This window comes from Ruditapes philippinarum, unplaced genomic scaffold (assembly GCF_026571515.1).
Source record: "Ruditapes philippinarum isolate M1 unplaced genomic scaffold, ASM2657151v2 ctg3693_1_1_1_1, whole genome shotgun sequence".
NCBI lineage: Eukaryota > Metazoa > Mollusca > Bivalvia > Venerida > Veneridae > Ruditapes > Ruditapes philippinarum.
In genome coordinates this window covers 38,564-57,711 of record NW_026853627.1, presented here as the reverse complement: position 1 = coordinate 57,711, position 19,148 = coordinate 38,564, and the positions used below count along the sequence as shown (strand labels likewise).

At 32.0% G+C, this 19,148-nt stretch overlaps 1 protein-coding gene across 3 annotated transcripts in view; it reads left to right on the top strand.

The window, feature by feature from the left end:
- Positions 1-19,148, top strand: part of LOC132737397 (transient receptor potential cation channel subfamily M member-like 2) — a 59,749-nt gene that overhangs the window by 17,855 nt on the left and 22,746 nt on the right. For all 3 annotated transcript variants that reach the window (XM_060724677.1, XM_060724676.1, XM_060724675.1), the window contains exons 10-13: positions 4,196-4,450; positions 6,536-6,710; positions 8,400-8,556; positions 18,576-18,778. In XM_060724677.1, coding sequence (XP_060580660.1) covers positions 4,196-4,450; positions 6,536-6,710; positions 8,400-8,556; positions 18,576-18,778 — 790 coding nt within the window. The remainder of the gene's footprint in view (positions 1-4,195; positions 4,451-6,535; positions 6,711-8,399; positions 8,557-18,575; positions 18,779-19,148) is intronic.

The window sequence follows — 19,148 nt, the reverse complement described above, 5'->3', positions numbered from 1 at the left end:
CAAGATCAAAGGTCAAAGTCATTATAACCTTAAAACTAAAAACAGTTTCCGGAGCATAATTTAAGTTCCATTTGGCCCATAGTGTTCAAACTTCATAGGATGATTGTCCATATTGAGTAGAGGACCCCTATTGATTTTTGGGTCACAAGGTCAAAGGTCAATGTCACTATTACCTTAAAACTGAAAACAATTTCCGGAGCATATTCTAAGTTCTATTTAGCCAACAGTGTTTAAACTTCAATGGATGATTGTCCATATTGGGTAAAAGACCCCTATTGGTTTTGGGGTCACAAGGTCAAAGGTCAAGGTCACCATTACCTTAAAAATAAAAACAGTTTCTTGGGCATAACTTAACTTCCATTAGGCCCACAGTGTTTAAACTTCAATGGATGATTGTCCATATTGGGTAGAAGACACCTATTGATTTTGGGGTTTCAAGGTAAAAGGTCAAGGTCACTACCACCTTAAAACTGAAAACAGTTTTTGGAACATAACTTAAGTTTTATTTGGCCCACTGTGTTTAAACTTCATAGTTTGATTGCCCATATTCGGAAAAAGACCCCTATTGATTTTTTGGTCACAAGGTCAAAGGTCAAGGTTACTATTACCTTAGAACTGGAAACAGTTTCCGGGGCATAACTTAAGTTCCATTTGGACCACAATATTCAAACTTCATAGAATGATTGTCCATATTAGGTAGAAGACCCCTATTGATTTTGGGGTCACAAGGTCAAAGGTCAAGGTCACTATTACCTTAAAACTAAAAGCAGTTTTCGGAACATAACTTAAGTTTCATTTGGCCCGCTCTGTTTAAACTTCATAGTTTGATTGTCCATATTGGGTAGAAGACCCCCATTGATTTTGGGGTCACAAGGTCAAAGGTCAAGGTTACTATTACTTTAGAACTGAAAACAGTCACCGGGGCATAATTTAAGTTCCATTTGGACCACAATATTGAACTTTCAAAGGAGGATTGTTATTTGAAGGAGGTAATACTTGATTTAATTCCCATGTCTTACAAATGCTTCATCTTTACTAAAAAAATCACTTTCGGGCATAAAATGCTCAGCCTAGCGGTGCTCTTGTGTCTCTTTTGGTTGGGGGATGTTGATTGGGGGACGATTCCAGAACAGAAAATTTAATGTAGGTGTTCTTAGTTTTTGTGCCCCACTTAAGTGGCGGGCATCTAGATTTACCCTTGTCCGTCTGTCCGTCCTTCCGTCTGTCCGTCCTTCCGTCCGTCCGTCCGTTCACTTTTGTGTCGCACGTAACTCAAAAAGTATTTAACCTAGAGTCATGAAACTTTACAGGAATGTTGATCAGCATGTGTAGTTGTGCACCTGGGTATTTCCGTCTAGATATTTTTAGTATTTTTAAGGTTATTGCCCTTGACTTAGTAAAATTTTGCAATTTTCAACTTGTGTCGCATGAAACTCAAAAATTAGTTGACCTACAGTCATGAAACTTTACAGGAATGTTGATCAGCATGTGTAGTTGTGCACCTGGGTATTTTCGCCTGGATATTTTAGTATTTATGGAGTTATTGCCCTTGACTTAGTAAAATTTTGCAATTTTCAACTTGTGTCGCATGTAACTCAAAAAGTAGTTGACCTAAAGTCATAAAACTTTACAGGAATGTTGATCAGCATGTGTAGTTGTGCACCTGGGTATTTTGGTCTGGATATTTTTATTATGTATAGAGTTATTGCCCTTGATTAGTAAAATTTTGCAATTTTCAACTTGTGTCGCATGTAACTCAAAAAGGATTTGACCTAGAGTCATTTAACTTTACAGGAATATTGATCTGCATGTGTAGTTGTGTACCTGGGTATTATCGTCTGGATTTATTTAGTATTTTAAGAGTTATTGCCCTTGACTTAGAAATTGTTTGCAATTTTCAACTTGTGTCGCATGTAACTCAAAAAGGATTTGACATAGAGTCATTAAACGTTACGGGAAGGTTGCTCAGCATATTTAGTTTTGCACCTGTGAACTTATCCAGTATTTGTAGAGTTATTTCCCTTGACTTAGTAAAAACTGTTTCATTATGTTGTTATTTGTTCCTTGAGTGCTTGAGTTAGAATCAACCATTTTTACAGGAATAATGATCAACATCACTAAAATACAGGAATAATGATTCACATCACTGTGAAGCTATGCACCCGGGATTTTGCATGTGGATTTTTTTCAGTTTTGTTAGAGTTATTGCCCTTGACTTACAGTAGTATAAATTTGCAATTTTCAACTTGTTCATGCATAGCTCAAAAAGTATTTAACTTGTAGGCCTGAAAGTTTTCAAGAATTTTGGTCAGCATGTGTACTTATGCACCTTGGGTTTGCTTGTGGATTTATTCAGTATTTGTAAAGTTCTTGCCCTATACTTTAGTAAAAGATTTTTAGTTTTCAAAAAATATTTGACCTAGAGTCATAAGATTGACAGAACAGTGGCGCGATGGGGGCACCCGTGTCCTATGGACACATATTAAGTTTTTAATTGATCTGAAATGTTAAAAAAGGGTAAGAATGATACAAACTGGTTTTAGTTAATTTATTGAATATTACAGATCTCATGTTTTATCAACAAAATCTTAAGGGTATTAATAATGCCATGGATATTTTCTTTTTGTTGGGGGGGGGGACTAAACATGATGTAACTAATGTCAATGTTATATGTGTTTCTTGTTGTTTGTAACTATAAAGTATTGTCTTACAAAATGTATATAATATTTATTTGTAGCTTTTACTAAAAATATCTACTGATCCCTTTGCAAAGTATAGTTTTGCTTGTTTTTTTGTTGTTGTTTTTTGTTGATTTTTTTATTTATATTGTTAACATCTTTCATGAGATATGAGAATGTAAACAGAAAAATAAAGAACCTCATTTATTTACATTTTCTGTATAATCCACACCCACAAAATTTGGAAACATTTAAAAAAGAAATTTGAAGCACTATTTATTTCTAGACATTGGTTTTGGAGTTAACTGCTACTAGTTACATTTATACCTATGGGCAGGGCAGTTAGTGAACATTGTGCACTTTGTGATAGTACGTACCTGTTTCAAAGTGTTTGAGGGGTTGCCTTTAAAGTTTGAAGCCTCAGAAATGCAGCCATCGTTTATCCCTGCGTCATCGTAATCGGCGACTTAATGAGGCAAACAAATTACTGGAGTTTATGCATGTCTTAGCTCCAGCAGGTGAGGTAGTTTTGACCCTTGGTGTTGCTTTAATTTTTTCAACACCCAAGATTAGTCAAAATCATCTTGCTTTGGTGCCTGGTACAACCTTAATTGCATTGGTTTGCCAAGTAACTAGTGTTAAGAAATAAATTTTGTCATGTAACTGTTTCTAACAATATAATTTTATAAAACTATTCTGTCAATGGTATATTAATTGGCAAGGTTTTTTTTATGTAAAGAAGATATAATGAATTTTATTGCTCAGAGTAGATTCTATATCAGATTCTGTGCACTTGTGTATATGCTTATTAATTTGAAGTAGATCTAACACATTACATTGTTTTATTTTATATTTCATCTTTATATTATATTTCAACTGTCAAAAGTAATAAAAAGTATAGTGTATTAATTCATAATTATTTTTATATAGTGTACATCTTTGAATAAAGTAAGATTTGTAAGACAATATAAATAATTTAATAACACAACTATGTAAATTGCATCTTGAATAGATTAGACGATAACTTGTCATTGCAAAATGAATCAGATAGAAAAAGTTTTTGGGTTTTTTTTCCAGAATGTTCAATCATTTATATTATATTCATGAGGTAGTCTCTATATTTTGACTTCATGACCAATGGATTTTACAAACTGATATAACATAGATGTTTGTACTTATGAAGGGTGACCATCATATATATGATAAAAAGTCCTGGCACCCAATTTGTTGGGTTAATTGATGAAACTTTTGTTCATTATTAATGAGTAAAATTAATACATTCAGGAAATACCACCATAATTTATTGAAAAACAATTATTGTATATTTGCTTTTTATATTTTTTCAAATGGAAAAGAAAGTTTTATGATTTTATTAGTCTTTATAAAGATTATATTTAGAAACTGGGTATTAAATCTATGCACATGATCAGGCATGTAAAATTTGTAGAATAAAATAAAATAAGATAAAAAAGATAAGTAAATATTTTATGATTTACATTAGTTTATTATTTTTCCAGGTTGCAACAACTGCTTCTAATTCCCTGGCGGCCAAATTACAAAGTTATATCACGGATACATGGAATATTGTGGACATTATAACGATAGTGTTGTTCATTATTGGAATGGTTCTAAGATTTCTGCCGCATTCATCTACGTTTGAGGCAGCCAGAGTATTTCTCGCGCTCAATTTTGTCTCGTTTTTCCTGCGTCTGCTGCATATATTCTCTGTCCATAAGGAGTTAGGACCAAAGCTTGTCATGATTGGTCGAATGGTAAATAGTTTTTTATATTTTTTTTGTTTACATGTTATTGGACTGTTTCTTATTTTAAAAAAGTTTTAAAAAGTTGCACAATTTATATAATACTAATTATGTTAAAAGTGATATATTATTGGAATTTATCAAATGAATGATAATGTAGTATTATTGTAAAAAGCACATGACTGTAATTTTATAAGAATGTTTAAACAAGAGCGATCAGTAATCACATGTGTCGCCTCATGATGGCCAATTTCATGTTGGGACAAATTTTGTGACAGACGGACAGACGGACAGTGCACAACTAGACTTGGTACTGATCATTCCTGTAAAGTTTGGATAAAATTGCACCAGTAGTTTATAAGGAGTAGTCCGGACAAGCTTTTGCGTATCTGGCAACACACAGAAAAAAAACACCTTTTTATCAAAGGGCCAAAAATCATTCAACCGGAAAAGCCGTGCAATATGCGCAAGGACTTGAGGTACAGATCAATCCTGTAAAGTTTCATTGAAATTGCATTAGTGGTATAAGAGAAGTAGTCCGGACAAACTTTAAAAATAAAAATTATTAAAGGGCCATAACTCAAACAAAAATCATTGAACCGGAAAATTCTGACAATATGCACAACTAGCCTTGGTACTGATCATTCCTGTAAAGTTTGGATGAAATTGCATCAGTAGTTTATGAGGAGTAGTCCGGACAAGCTTTTGTGTATCTGGCAACACACAGAAAAAGAAACCTTTTTATCAAAGGGCCATAACTCTGCCAAAAATCATTCAACCGGAAAACCTGTTCAATATGCGCAAGGACTTGAGCTACAGATCAATCCTGTAAAGTTTCATTGAAATTGCATAAGTGGTATAAGAGAAGTAGTCCGGACAAACTTTAAAATTAAAAATTATTAAAGGGCCATAACTCTGACAAAAGTCATTGAACCGGAAAATCTGACAATATGCACAACTAGACTTGGTACTGATCATTCCTGTAAAGTTTGGATGAAATTGCACCAGTAGTTTAGGAGGGGTAGTCCGGACAAGTTTTGTGACGGACGGACAGACAGACAGACAGACGACGGAGAAGTGATCCCTATATGTCGCCACTACTCCGTAGAGGCGACACAAAAATGCCAAGTTATTTAAGTATGTACAGTATATATTTAGATGTGTATTCAGTTTCCTGCACACATTATTGCAATGAAAATATTTAAGCCATATGATTTTAATATGTCTTTGATGTTTATAATTTTGAAAAAAGAAACAAGTTCAAGAAGTTTTGTTGATGTTGACAGATATTACTTGTACATGATGAGTTTGAGTGTAGGACAAAAGCCCCCCCCCCCCCCTCCCTGTCTAAAAATGACAAGGTGGACAAAAGCCCCCCCCCCCCGCTGAAATTTACACAGGACACAAGCCCCCCCCCCCTCCATCGAAAATACAGGTAGGACAAAAGCTCTCCCCATCTTTCTTCACACGCACAGGTGCTCAAAGTCATCAAATTTCACACAAACTTTTAAATAAAAATGAAAAAATTTGATTTAATGTTTACATTGTATTTATAATGTATATAATTATTGAAGTGATAACAAAGTATATGATAACAGATGAAATAGTGCATACATGTGATACTGAATTCATAGCTTTTAATATACACAACAAGGGTCAGAAGATAAGTAATGTTTAATCACTTTTGAAAAGGGATCAAATTAATATCCTTAGCACTATGTCACCTACATGTGATGTCCATACATATCTTTTAAACACAGTCATAAAAACACAACTATACACTACATGTAAATTTTATTGACCATGGGGTGGGGGCTTTTGTCCTATCTTTACTTTTTTATGGAGGGGGGTTGTCCTATGTGTAAATATTATGGGGGTGGGGTGCTTTTGTCCACCTTTTCATTTTTATACGGGGGGGGGCTTTCGTCGGTGGAGGCTTTTGTCCGTATCCCGATGAGTTCAAATCTACTACCAGTAATTATTTCTTAAAAAGTCAAAAGTTGTTTTAGAAATTTTTTTAATTAAGTGCAGAAAATACAAATTATGTTTTAACATTGAAGTTTAGTGACTATTCAGTGACTGGTTTTGTTTTTTCAGGTTCAAGATTTGATGTATTTTCTGGTAATATTGATGGTGTTTGTTGTGTCGTACGCCATCGCCTCACATTCTATCCTTTTCCCGAACTCTCCGTTAAGATGGTACACCATTGTAGACGTCATACGGAAATCTTACTGGAACATTTATGGTGAATTGTTCCTCGAGGAAATTGAAGGTACTCTAATTTATACTTTAATATAAATCGTATCTGAAATTTATGAAATTTTTTTAGGTTAAGATTCAATCTCTTTCCCACATTTAATAACCCACCACCACAGGGGCACTGCTAATTTCCTTGAGCAAGAAATTTACCTGCGATTGCTTCACTTCACCTAGGTGTAAATGGGTACCTGCGAGGGTGGTATAATTCCGTTGCGCCAAGTGTCGGTTGCACTAAGCTGAGTTAAAAGACTTCCCAGGGAGATTGATAGATAGATACCAGTAGCCCGATGACCAGGGGTAATAGCTGTAAAGTCGGTGAACGTGCGTAAGCATGAAACTTAGACTATAAAATGCAATTACTTATCATATCAAGTCATATTTTAACCAGTTTTGCCACTACATTATCCTCCTGAATTAACATTTTACCTGTGGAATTATTAAATTGACTTATATTTATGTGTCTTTAAATATAAGTTAAGAATTTTGTCATCCATCAGTATGGAGCCTGGTTGGATTGCCTGGTAGTGCAGACTGGCCTGGCTGTATACTTGTGTCAAAGGTTAATCACTTTCAGCCCCAGGGCTTGAGCCCACAATGCCACAAGAGGTTTGGTGCTGGCACCTTCATCACTTGGCCACCCTCTCACTGATGCTTGTAGTTTTAGATTAAACATGACTGGTTTGTGTTACAGTCTATGCTATTTTGAAATAAATTCTGTTTAAAATGAAGTTTTGTTGAAGTAATGTTACAAGAATTGATGTTCAATGGGTCAGAGTAATATTTGTTTTGAAAGACTGTAATTACAAGTGTCTGGTGGATGATATATCACAGTTAACAGTGTTTTATTTCATGATATACCATCATTTCACTATTTCATTATTATATACAGAGTAAATTCTGAATTCCGGAACTTCTAAAATCCGGAAAAAGTCTGAAATCCGAACATTTTCTGGGTCCAAGAATTTCTCCTTCTGTTTTCTTTGTAAATAAAACCTCCGAAACTTCTAAATTCTGAATTTCGAACGATTTTCCGGTAAAATTTGGGTAATATCAATTAAGATTTACTTCCAAAATCCGAAAATTGAAAAAGGCATGAAAGAATATTATAATTGAGATTGTAAAACTTTAAAATGTCAGTATATTCCAATTAGCAACAAACCATTTATCTTACACCTATTACAATCACAACTTGTCAAGCATGTCAAACACTTGATTAAAGTGTGAAAAATATAAAAAAAGAGAAGTACATGTATATTGTAATAAAAATACAGATGATTAATAGCTTAAGTACAACATGAAATTATAACTTTGTATCAACAAATTCAGTTATAGGTGATAATGAATTTAATATACAATGTAGTTATAACTTTTTAAGTTCTATAATTTAGCACTAATATGAATTGAATAAGCTTTCAATATTTTTCATCGTGTCTTAAACAATTGCTTTTTCAAACCTCATGTTTCTTCTTGTTCAGATAATTCTGAACTTCTGAATTCCAGAAACTTCCAAATACCAAACTTATTGGGTAGTCCCACAGTTGTTCAGTTTTCAGAAGTTACACTGTACCAATATTTTCAGTATTGTATTTTATGATATATTTTGATTTTGTTGTCTATATGCTCACAAGGGGACAGAAAGGTAACTTAAGATAATTGAATTTAAATTTGTCATTTTATATCATGGTTTTATTTTGTTTTACAGGTTCTCCTGACTGTACATTTGATGCGGCGCTGTGGTTAGATGGCACACATCCTCGATGTCCGACTGACACAGGAAAGATAGTTGTACCTATATTAATGGGAGTTTACATGCTCCTAGCTAATGTGTTACTTCTTAATCTTCTCATTGCCATGTTCAGGTATGCTTTAACACTAATAATTATTATATACGAAAAACACCTAAGAAGTACACAAAGGACATACAAAATGTACATGTATAACCATTTTACAGAAAGCCCTAAATATGTCATCAAGTCATCGTAGGCTATTGCAATTGTATTAAGGAGTAGATATAATATGAATGTTAATTGTTTTCAGTGTAAATTAAAATAAAAGATGTTGTATTACTGATGACTTATTTATTGATGGTTACTGTTTACGAAGGTTATGAGGCTCTGCTGAGTTTCCACTAAACAGTTACCGAAAAGCTAGATATTCCTGACTGGTGAAGCTAGTGATTATTTTTCTTGCATATTAAATATTAGAAATAATTTGGAAAGAAATTATTAATTTACAACTTCATTTATAACTGTAAATGACATCGTCCTAGGGACGCAGTTCATTTATAAAAGCAGGAATGACGTCATTTAAAGCACATGACATGGGAGGGGTGGGGCGGGTGTAGGCAAGGTTTGTCTAGCACCGGTTTAAACAGTAGATTATCCTGTCTGATAGTCAAGAATGATAAAACTGTGTCGAGAGAGACAAGATTACTCTCCGCATTTTTTGTCACAGTACAATGATGTATTTCTATTTCTGAGCTTGTTTGTATTGTACTTGCAGTAAAACATGCTTGGGTAGAAAATCTCAGCATTATACCATTTGAAAAATTTAATTTACTTAATTTAATGCACTTAATAAGTGGTGAGAGAGCCTTTTAAAGCAAATATTTTGTAATATTTTAGCATTCAACTATACAGTTGCAGTTGAGGATATGCAAAGATTGAAATTGGCAATCATTTATCGTTTTTTTTAGCTCTCCTGAGCTTGTCCATGGTGAGCTTTTAGGATCGTTGAATGTTCGTCGTCCGTCCACACTTGTTCGTTAACACTCTAGTGGTCACAATTTTGCCTCAATCATCATCAAATTCCGTCAGGATGCTTAGCTAGTTGATAGCTTAGATGAATTCGAACATGTGTCAACTCGGATGAAAAACAAGGTCAACGGAGCTAAAAAAGAAAAACATTGTTAACACTCTAGAGGTCACATTTTTGCATCAATCATCATCAAAGTTGGTCAGGATGCTTGTCAAGGTGATAGCTTGGATGAGTTTGAACATGGGTCATCTCGGATGAAAAACTAGGTCACAGGAGCTAAAAATAGAAAAATCTTGTTAACACTCTAGTGGTCACATTTTTGACTCAATTGTCATCAAACTTGGTCAGGAAACTTGTCTAGGTAATTGCTCAGGTTAGTTCGAACATGGGTCATCTTGGAAAAAAAACTAGGTCACAGGAGCTAAAATTAGAAAAATCTTGTTAACACTGTAGTGGCTACTGTTTCGATCCAAATAACCTGTAAATTGGTCTGAAAGTTTGTTTTGATGATTTCTAGGTCAAGTTCGAACATGGGTCATCTTGGATGAAAAACTAGGCTACACCGCCGAAATTTGGAAAAACCTTGTTAACACTCTAGCGGTCACATTTTTGCCTCAATCATCATCAAACTGGTCAGGATGCTTGTCTAGGTAGTAGCTCTGATGAGTTTGAACATGGGTCATCTCGGACGAAAAACTAGGTCACCGGACCTAAAAATAGAAAAACCTTGTTAATACTCTAGCGGTCACATTTTTGCTTCAATCATCATCAAACTTGGTCAGGATGCTTGTCAAGGTAAAAGCTTGAATGAGTTCGAACATTGGTTGTCTTAGATGAAAAACTAGGTCATTGGAGCTAAAAATAGAAAAACCTTGTTAACACTCTAGTGGTCACATTTTTGCCGCAATCAACATCAAAATTGGTCAGGATGCTGGTCTAGATTATAACTCAAATGAGTTCGAACATAGGTCATATCGGATGAAAACTAGGTCACAGGAGCTGAAAATAGAAAAACCTTATTAACACTCTAGCGGTCACCTTTTTTACTCAAGTTTCATCAAACTTGGTCAGAATGCTTTTCTAGGTACTTGCTCGGATGAGTTCGAACATGGGTCACCTCGGATGAAAAACTAAGTCACGGGAGCTAAAAAAAGAAAAATCTTGTTAACACTCTAGATAGTGGCAACTGTTTTGATCCAAATATCCTGTAAATTGGTCTGAAAGTATGTTTTGATGATTTCTAGGTCAAGATTGAACATGGATCATCTCGGATGAAAAACTAGGCTACACCGCCCAAATTTGGAAAAACCTTGTTAACACTCTAGTGGTCACATTTTTGACTCAATTACCATCAAACTTTGTCAGGATGCTTGGCTTGTCTAGGTAATTGCTCGGATGAGTTCTAAGTCGCATGAAAATCTAGGTCACTGGAGTTTAAATAGAAAATCTTGTTAACACTCTAGTTGCTACTGTTTTGATCCAAGTATCCTGGAAATTGGTCTGAAAGTTTGTTTTGATGATTTTTAGGTCAAGTTTAAATATGGGTCACCAGGGTAAAAAACTAGGTCACACTGCTCAAATATGGATAATCCTTGTTTACACTGTAGTGGTCACATTTTAAACTCGCCTGTCATGAAACTTGGTCAGAATGCTTGTCTAGGTAATTGTTCGGATGAGTTTGATTGGTCAGGTGAGCGATCTATGGCCATCATGGCCCTCTTGTTAGTAGTAATCTAGACTTAACATGAGTACACATGCATTTTATTATATGTATATATACAGCATAAAGGGATGTCACTTTTATAACGTTACATCATATTTTAGCTATAGCCTAATACATGCTTCAGATTTCAGCTTAAATCATATATTCTATTATTATAGTTTTTAAATAGACTTTTTATTGGTGTTTAATCATATGAGTTGTCCACCATTTTCTACTGGAATTGAAATAAGCATTTATTTATCAAGTCTCTGTTTTTAACCATGCCAATGTCATGGGCATTATAGCATAGACTTTCGAGAAAAGATTATTTTAACCGTTTTTCAATCAGCTTATTTTTTCAAACGAAGCAGACAACAAAATATAAAAGGATCTGCTCATTGCTTGATAAAAAATATATGAGCCACGTCAAGACAAAAACAACATAGTGGGTTTGCGACCAGCATGGATCCATGCCAGCCTGCTCATCCGCGCAGTCTGATCAGGATCCATGCTGTTCGCTAACCAACCCTTTAAAAAGTAGAGAAACTGATAGCGAACAGCATGGATCCTGATCAGACTGCGCAGATGCTGGTCGCAAACGCACTATGTTGGTTTTGTCGAGACGCGACTCATATTATATGCCTCAAATCAGATGTTTTGAATTCAAGCTCTCCAATGTTTACGTCTGCTATGTTTCCTCTTTTATGAAAATATACTGGACATTCAAGGAAAATGATTTTTAAATGAAATTTTAACAAGTTCATTTTTTTCACAAGCTTTAAAAAGGCTTAATATGTTATCTTTTTCTAAACATTTGAGAAGTAGCATTTCAAAGCTACCAAACGGGTTTGTCAATTAAGAATCATGGCAAATGCAATTATAATAATAAATAATAATAATAATAATTATTATCTTATTTAAAGAAGGTTACACATTAAGAACATACAATAACAATCATATATATCTTATTTCCAATGTGGTCTTCTGAAATAGAAAACAACAACAACAACAACAACAACAGGACATGCATAGGTAGACAAATGAATGTATAATATGTAATTTTTAGAATATTACAACTCATATACTTTCGACAGACACTCAACAATATGTTTTAACATATACGTATATTGCATCATTCGTTCGTTCGTTCATTCGTTCGTTCATTTATTAATTAATTCATTCATTCATTCATTCACTCACTCACTCACTCATTCATTCATATGAACATCAAGATATGTTTTGTATTTTTCTTTAAAACATTTAAGGTTATTAACATTACGAATATTTAAAGGTATATTGTTCCAAATGTTCATGCCATAATAAGAAAATGTGTCTTTAATATAGTTTGGTATAGGTCTTGTCCATAATACAATATCTTTTCGTGACCTAGATCTTAAGTTATATATTTTGTTGTCGGATAAAGTCACCAGTTCTGCCATATAAGTAGGTGCCATGTTATTTAAAGTTTTAAAAACAAGCACCGCCGTGTGGTATTTACATCTGTCAAGGAACGGTAACCAGTTAAGAGTTTCGAATAGATTTATTGACGGAGATCTTTGTGGTTGCTGTAAAATGATTTTAGCAATTCGTTTTTGTAATTTACAAACATTATTTATGTAGTTTGTGTTTCCTTTACCCCATATAATACAACAATAGTCCATAATGAGCAATATATATGCATTGTAAAACAATAATTTCATATCAAAGTGCAAAAAATACGATATTTTTTTCAATAAGGTAATTTTTCCGTTAAGTTTTTTACAAACATTGTCAATTTGCAAGTGCCATTTTAAGTTGTTGCAGATACCCAAGACCTTTTGATCAGTTACATTTTCAAGAGCTATTTCATTTATCTTAAGATACAATTTTCTCATAATATTTACGTTTTGTCTTGTTCCTATTACCATACATTTTGATTTATCTGGATTTAAGGCCATATTATTTATTTTGCACCATTTGTCAATGTTATTTAAATGATCTTGAAGTTTTATTTCTACTTTTGATATATTTTCTCCGGATTCATAAAGAGTAGAATCGTCTGCGTATAAATCAATTTTTATATCATTACCAATGAAAGCTATGTCATTTATGTATATTAGAAATAATGAAGGTCCTAATATTGAGACTTGTGGTACACCAGAAATTATTTTCATTGTCTGAGATTGAAGATTACCTAACTTAACCTGTTGTATTCTGTTAGAAAGATATGACTATAAAAAAACTTAACGGCATTTTCAGAAAAATGATAAAGTTTAAGTTTATGCAAAAGTATTTCATGGTCAACCAAATCAAAGGCTTTCTTTAAGTCTAAGAATACAGTCCCGATAATATTTCCACTGTCAACATATTTTAACCAAGTATCTATTAAACTAATGAGTGCAGTATTACATGATTGATTTTTACGAAATCCTGATTGTTTATTATGAATTATGTTCGTTTTTTCAAAGAATGAGTGTATTTGTTTGGCAATATGGCGCTCAAATATTTTGGATATAGTTGATAAAATTGATATCGGTCGATATAGTTATTTAGTTAAAAATAGGTATAACTCTAGCTCTTTTTAAATCATCTGGGAAAATATTAGATTAATACTATTATTGATAATTGATGCAATTATTGGTGTAATATAATCTCCACAATATTTAATGATGTTTGGTCCAATTCCATCTAATCCTGTAGATTTTTTTAATATTCAGTTTTTCAAATATAAGTTTTACTTCAAACGGTGTAATTAATTCAATATCAAATTCATGATATATTAGCTTTTGGTCTAAAGTTTCTTTCAAGTTTGAAAAATTTGTATTTGAAAACTTTGTTTTATGTATGACATTCGAGATATTGACAAAATACTTGTTTAATTCATTTATAATATTTACATTTCCGTAAATTTCTTTATTACCTGTCACTAGTCTATCTGGCATTGTAATACAACCTTTTTTATTTAGATTTGAAACGTCCTTTAAATTTTTCCATAAAAATGCCGGGTCTTTGTTATTTTTAATAGCATTGTTAAAGAAATCTCTTTTAGTTTTTTTAATCATTGATGATATTTTATTTCTGAGCAATTTGTATAGTTCATGTTTCCCTACTTTAAGATAGTACTCGCGTTCATGTATTAGATATTTAATCTCATCAGTAAACCATTCCGGTGTTCACGTTTGATACGTTTTTCTTTTATTGGTGCATGATTTTTCAATATTGTATTTAAAATGGAGTAAAATAAGCTAAGAGATTCATTCGGATTAATTATGTGCTCGACTAATTCAAGATCGGATAAAGCAAGGTCTACCTGAAAATCAATTTCATTGAAGTTTTTAAAACATCTACATGTATATTTAATCGAATTATGTTCATTTATCAATCGGGTACATGCTTTCGTTGATCTTGAAATACATATCGGATAATGATCACTTAATGAGGTATCAGAAACAAACGATTCAATAATATATCTGCTACTGATTGTATAAACATGATCTATAATTTTTTGGGTACGTTTTGTTATCCTAGTAAGATCTGTGATAAGTTGTTTCAAACCATATTTCGTTATCAAATTATCCCATTTTGTATTGTCATATTTTTTCTTTTTATTCATTGGATTAAAGTTTATATTGACATCACCTAGAATATGATATTCTATATTTGATATATCTGTTATACTTAGTTTTTTTTCATAATCGTCAATCCAAGATTGGTGGGCGATATATAAAATTTAAAAGAAAAGGTTTGCAATTTGAGTAAATAATTTCCAACCAAACAGATTCTAATTCGTCCGTTTCTATATCGTAACGGCGCCGATATGGCACCTTGTCAGCAATATATATTACAATTCCCCCGCCTTTATGACAACTTTTACGGTCCTTTTTTCGTGTGTAAAATTGTTTATATTTAATTCATCATCTGTTGTATCATCACCAAGAAATGTCTCAGTAAGGCGAAAATATCTGGCGCATTTAATTTGTTTAATAAATTGCATTTTATTTCGTCTATTTATGGCATTAAATGATTAACGTTAAGGTGTGCAATATGTAAACCTCGTTTTTCAAACTTAGAATTGAACAATTTATTATCTGGAAAATTTGATTTATGAAGCGTAACATTATTTAGTACTTTGCAATTATATTCATCATTTCCGTATTTATTGTATGGCACTGATTGTTCAAAAGAAACAATTTGATTATCAGATGCATTAGTGTCTATAAATTTCCGTTATTTTACTATCAAATCGATAATTTTTCTCGTATTTAAACATATGTGTAAAATATCAATTGTGGAGTACAACATAACATCGTAACATACATTATAAACAATAGTAAAAGAAGGAGTGTTCATGCCTCCTATCATAAAACAAGTTTTCCTGCAACCATTTTGTAGGAACATATCGAAACCGACTTTTTTATTTAACGGAATTATCCTTGGTTTTAAAGACATAAAGCATCATCTATCATTTATCTTTCAGCTACAAATTTGAACTTACTCAACAAAACACAGATGGCATCTGGAAATTCATGCGTTTTAACTTTATAGTAAATTATTGTAGTCGATCCCCTATAGTGCCCCTATTTACTGTCCTCGTGCACATGAAATCTTTACTACAGGGTATTTTTAAAAGAAAATTTTGTCACAGAAGAATTCGTCATAAGAGCATTAGTAAGTGTATCGAGAAAATATGTATTTGTTGCGATGTTGTAAATTCTTTAGACGTCCCAAGCTTTACGCAGTGTATTAAATAGGTATATATAGGTATTTCAGTTTCTAAATATAGATAGTGACGAATAGGAAAATCTTTATTTAATAAAAATACTCACAGATTAAGGGCATACAGGGCAAAATTTGAATTATAAGAAAGCCTTTTTGTTACAGGGTGTAGGGGTTATATTCCCATATAATATTATTTTGTATAGAATGTAAAGTTAGTACTTGTATATGGTATATATCTAAAACCTCTAACTCTTTAATATCTTGATAACAGTTAATATGTTGCTTATCTTAAAATTTGAAAATAACCAGCAACATCAATTATCAAATGAATAGGAAAAAGTAGATCACCGCTCATAAAACATAGGTCAAAGTTCAAGGTCACAATTGGAGTGTCAGTGATTTTAAGAAATATTGGATTTTCCAAGGCTACGAAGTACATTTAAAGGTTGAATGGTCAAATAAGGTTAAATTAATCTTGTTATGTTATGCACAGTACAAGTAACATGTATTGCAATTTTCAGGTACATAATGTACTTAAGTTTTTTAGTTGTAGTTAGAATATATTTCTTGTGAAAAAATTATTTTTAGATTTAGTTAGAGTATTATTGCTTGAATCCTTATGTTGTTAAATATAGATGTGTGCTATTTGCCTTTGCTTTAAGATGAAAAAAAAATATTACAATCTCTGAGAAATAAAATGAAAACATACGATATTGATTTAAATACAAATTATAGTGTCAAGGTGGACATAATTATATAAGGTAATGATAAAAATACCTTCATCTATATACCATCTTTAAAAATGGTACTAGTCAGGGTGCTTAAAAGTGCAATAAAAAGTATGATAAGAAGAAAGATGAAATACATTGTGTATGCTTATCAGCAATGATGTGAGAAAACATTTCAGTTTCATTTTGTTAAGATGTGAATAATATCGAATTTATTATTATGAGTGATGTTGCTTATACATTGTTTGTTTATTTGTGCAAAATGTTTATATATAATTGTATACATATACGAAAAATATATATTAGGTGTATAATTTATTTGGTAAAGAAGGGGAGAAAGATTTATGGTAGCATATTGTAATATCAGCCATTATTTGATATATTAACACTTAGTTTGCTGAATTGTATAATGAATTTTCCATGCTTTGCATGGAAACACAGTCTATTTAAAGTTTAAAGGCACATTAAGCCTCGGAAATGAAAAAAAGTTTATTTTTGTAGAAAAGGCAAACATTTGTTCTATAATGTTGTAATAATGGATTTAATATATCCTAGATGCTTAAATCACCTGTTGAGTGTAAAATAAATATTTGATTAAGGTAGCAAAAATGTAAAACAAAATGGCAATTTGACTTTCATGTAAAATACTTATATACCAACAGTGCTTTATAATTATTGTCAAAACAAAAAAGAAACGAAAGATGGCTTAGAAATATGGCCAATGAGTGAAAGTTTGTAAACTACTGTGGCTGAGGATACTAAAAATTAAAGCTTTTGAAAAATAAAAGTGATAGTATTATATAGGCTTATCAAAAATACATGTATCAACAGTAAAAAGCATAGTTAAACTGCACAAATGTGCAGGCTGGCCTTGATCGGTTCTTTACCAATTTGCAAAGGCTTATCACTTGAATCCAACAGGTTTATGGTTAAAATAACATTCAAAAGTGTAGCAAATAGGTTTTCATATTATGACATAAAAAATAGCATGTATATAAGAAAATAATATTTTGGATGCAGGGATTTTTTTCACTAATGACATGCATACATTTAACAACTGTTTTGATATATTTAGCAATAGACTGTTTGCATTTTTGTTCATTAATTGAGAGATTTTGCAAATGGCATTCATTGACGTCTTAAAGTTACAATGTCAGCTAAAGGTCAAAGGTTAGATAGAGATGGCACAATACCTTATAATTATCTAATTTATGAACATCTTTTGTAGTTAAAGCAGAAATTAGCTACCAACATCTCTTAAAATGTTTATTAATTGAAGGGTATATTTAGTTTCAATACCTATATATAAGTATTGAATTGTTTGAGTGCATTAATAAATATTTTGTTACGGTCAGAGAAAAGAATGTTTGATTATAGTGTTTTACCATTTATCAAATATTTTGTGACATTATACCTTAAACATTTGATAGTTATAAAAATCATTAAATGTAAACAGTTATGGGTATTTTAAATCAAATTGGAATCAGAAAATAAGAATCTGATGGGTTTTTTTTTAAATCCTATTTGGTTGCTGGTTTAATCAGAAGACATTTTTTTACTTTGGCCTTAAAGTAGCATACCTCCAGATTCATGATAAATTTTATAAAAAAATTCAGTAAGTGTTTATTTTCATTTTGTGTGTAAAAAAGGGATTGGTTTTTTACGTAGGATACTAACTATCAAAAGACTTTCAAATATAGTATTTACACCAAAAGTCTTGGAATAAATCTATGGTAATGAAAGTGGTATTAGATAAAGTCATATTTTGAAGAAAAAAACGCAAAGGGTCAAAGGATTGTGAATACTTCATATTCATTTTCAGGGTAAAGTATTTAATTAACACTTAAAAGTTTGACTTTTGAACATTTATTCATTCAACTGGAGGCATGCGGCTTTAATATTAATAATAGCAGATAGATGATCTTAATTTCTTTGCTTTTTGTTATTATTCGATATGCTTAAAGGTGTGTTCTCTTTTTTGTTTTCTCTTCAGTTACACGTTTACGTTGATCCAAGATAATACTGACAAACACTGGTTTTTCCAGCGTTATTCTTTGATTTACGAGTATTACACTCGACCAGTGCTGTGTCCGCCACTCATAATTTTCTCCCATGTTTATCTGCTTGTAAAGTTCCTATTTTCCTGCTGCTGCTGTCAACAATCTACCTCTAATAATGATAATGAGGACGATTTCCGTAAGTCTATGTTTTGTTAATAAGCTTTTGTTATCTCCACAGTTGTTGCAAGGATATCGATAGTTTAATTTACGTCTTTCATTAGCGCAATTGCCATTCGTATATCTGAATTTTCAAACACATAACTTAAAACACAATTAGGTAGAATAAATAGTTATCCTCATAACTTATTTACCTGTGATGAAATTAATTTACTTAGTCTATTGTAATACTATGATATTTAAATTAATTTGATTGGCTTTTTGATACATATATATATATGTAGTTGATATTAACAAAAAAAAGTAATTTCACATATTGCTTTATGCTCACTTGCCATGCTTTTTCTAGTATATGAAAATACTAGTTCAATACAATGAGACAATAATTA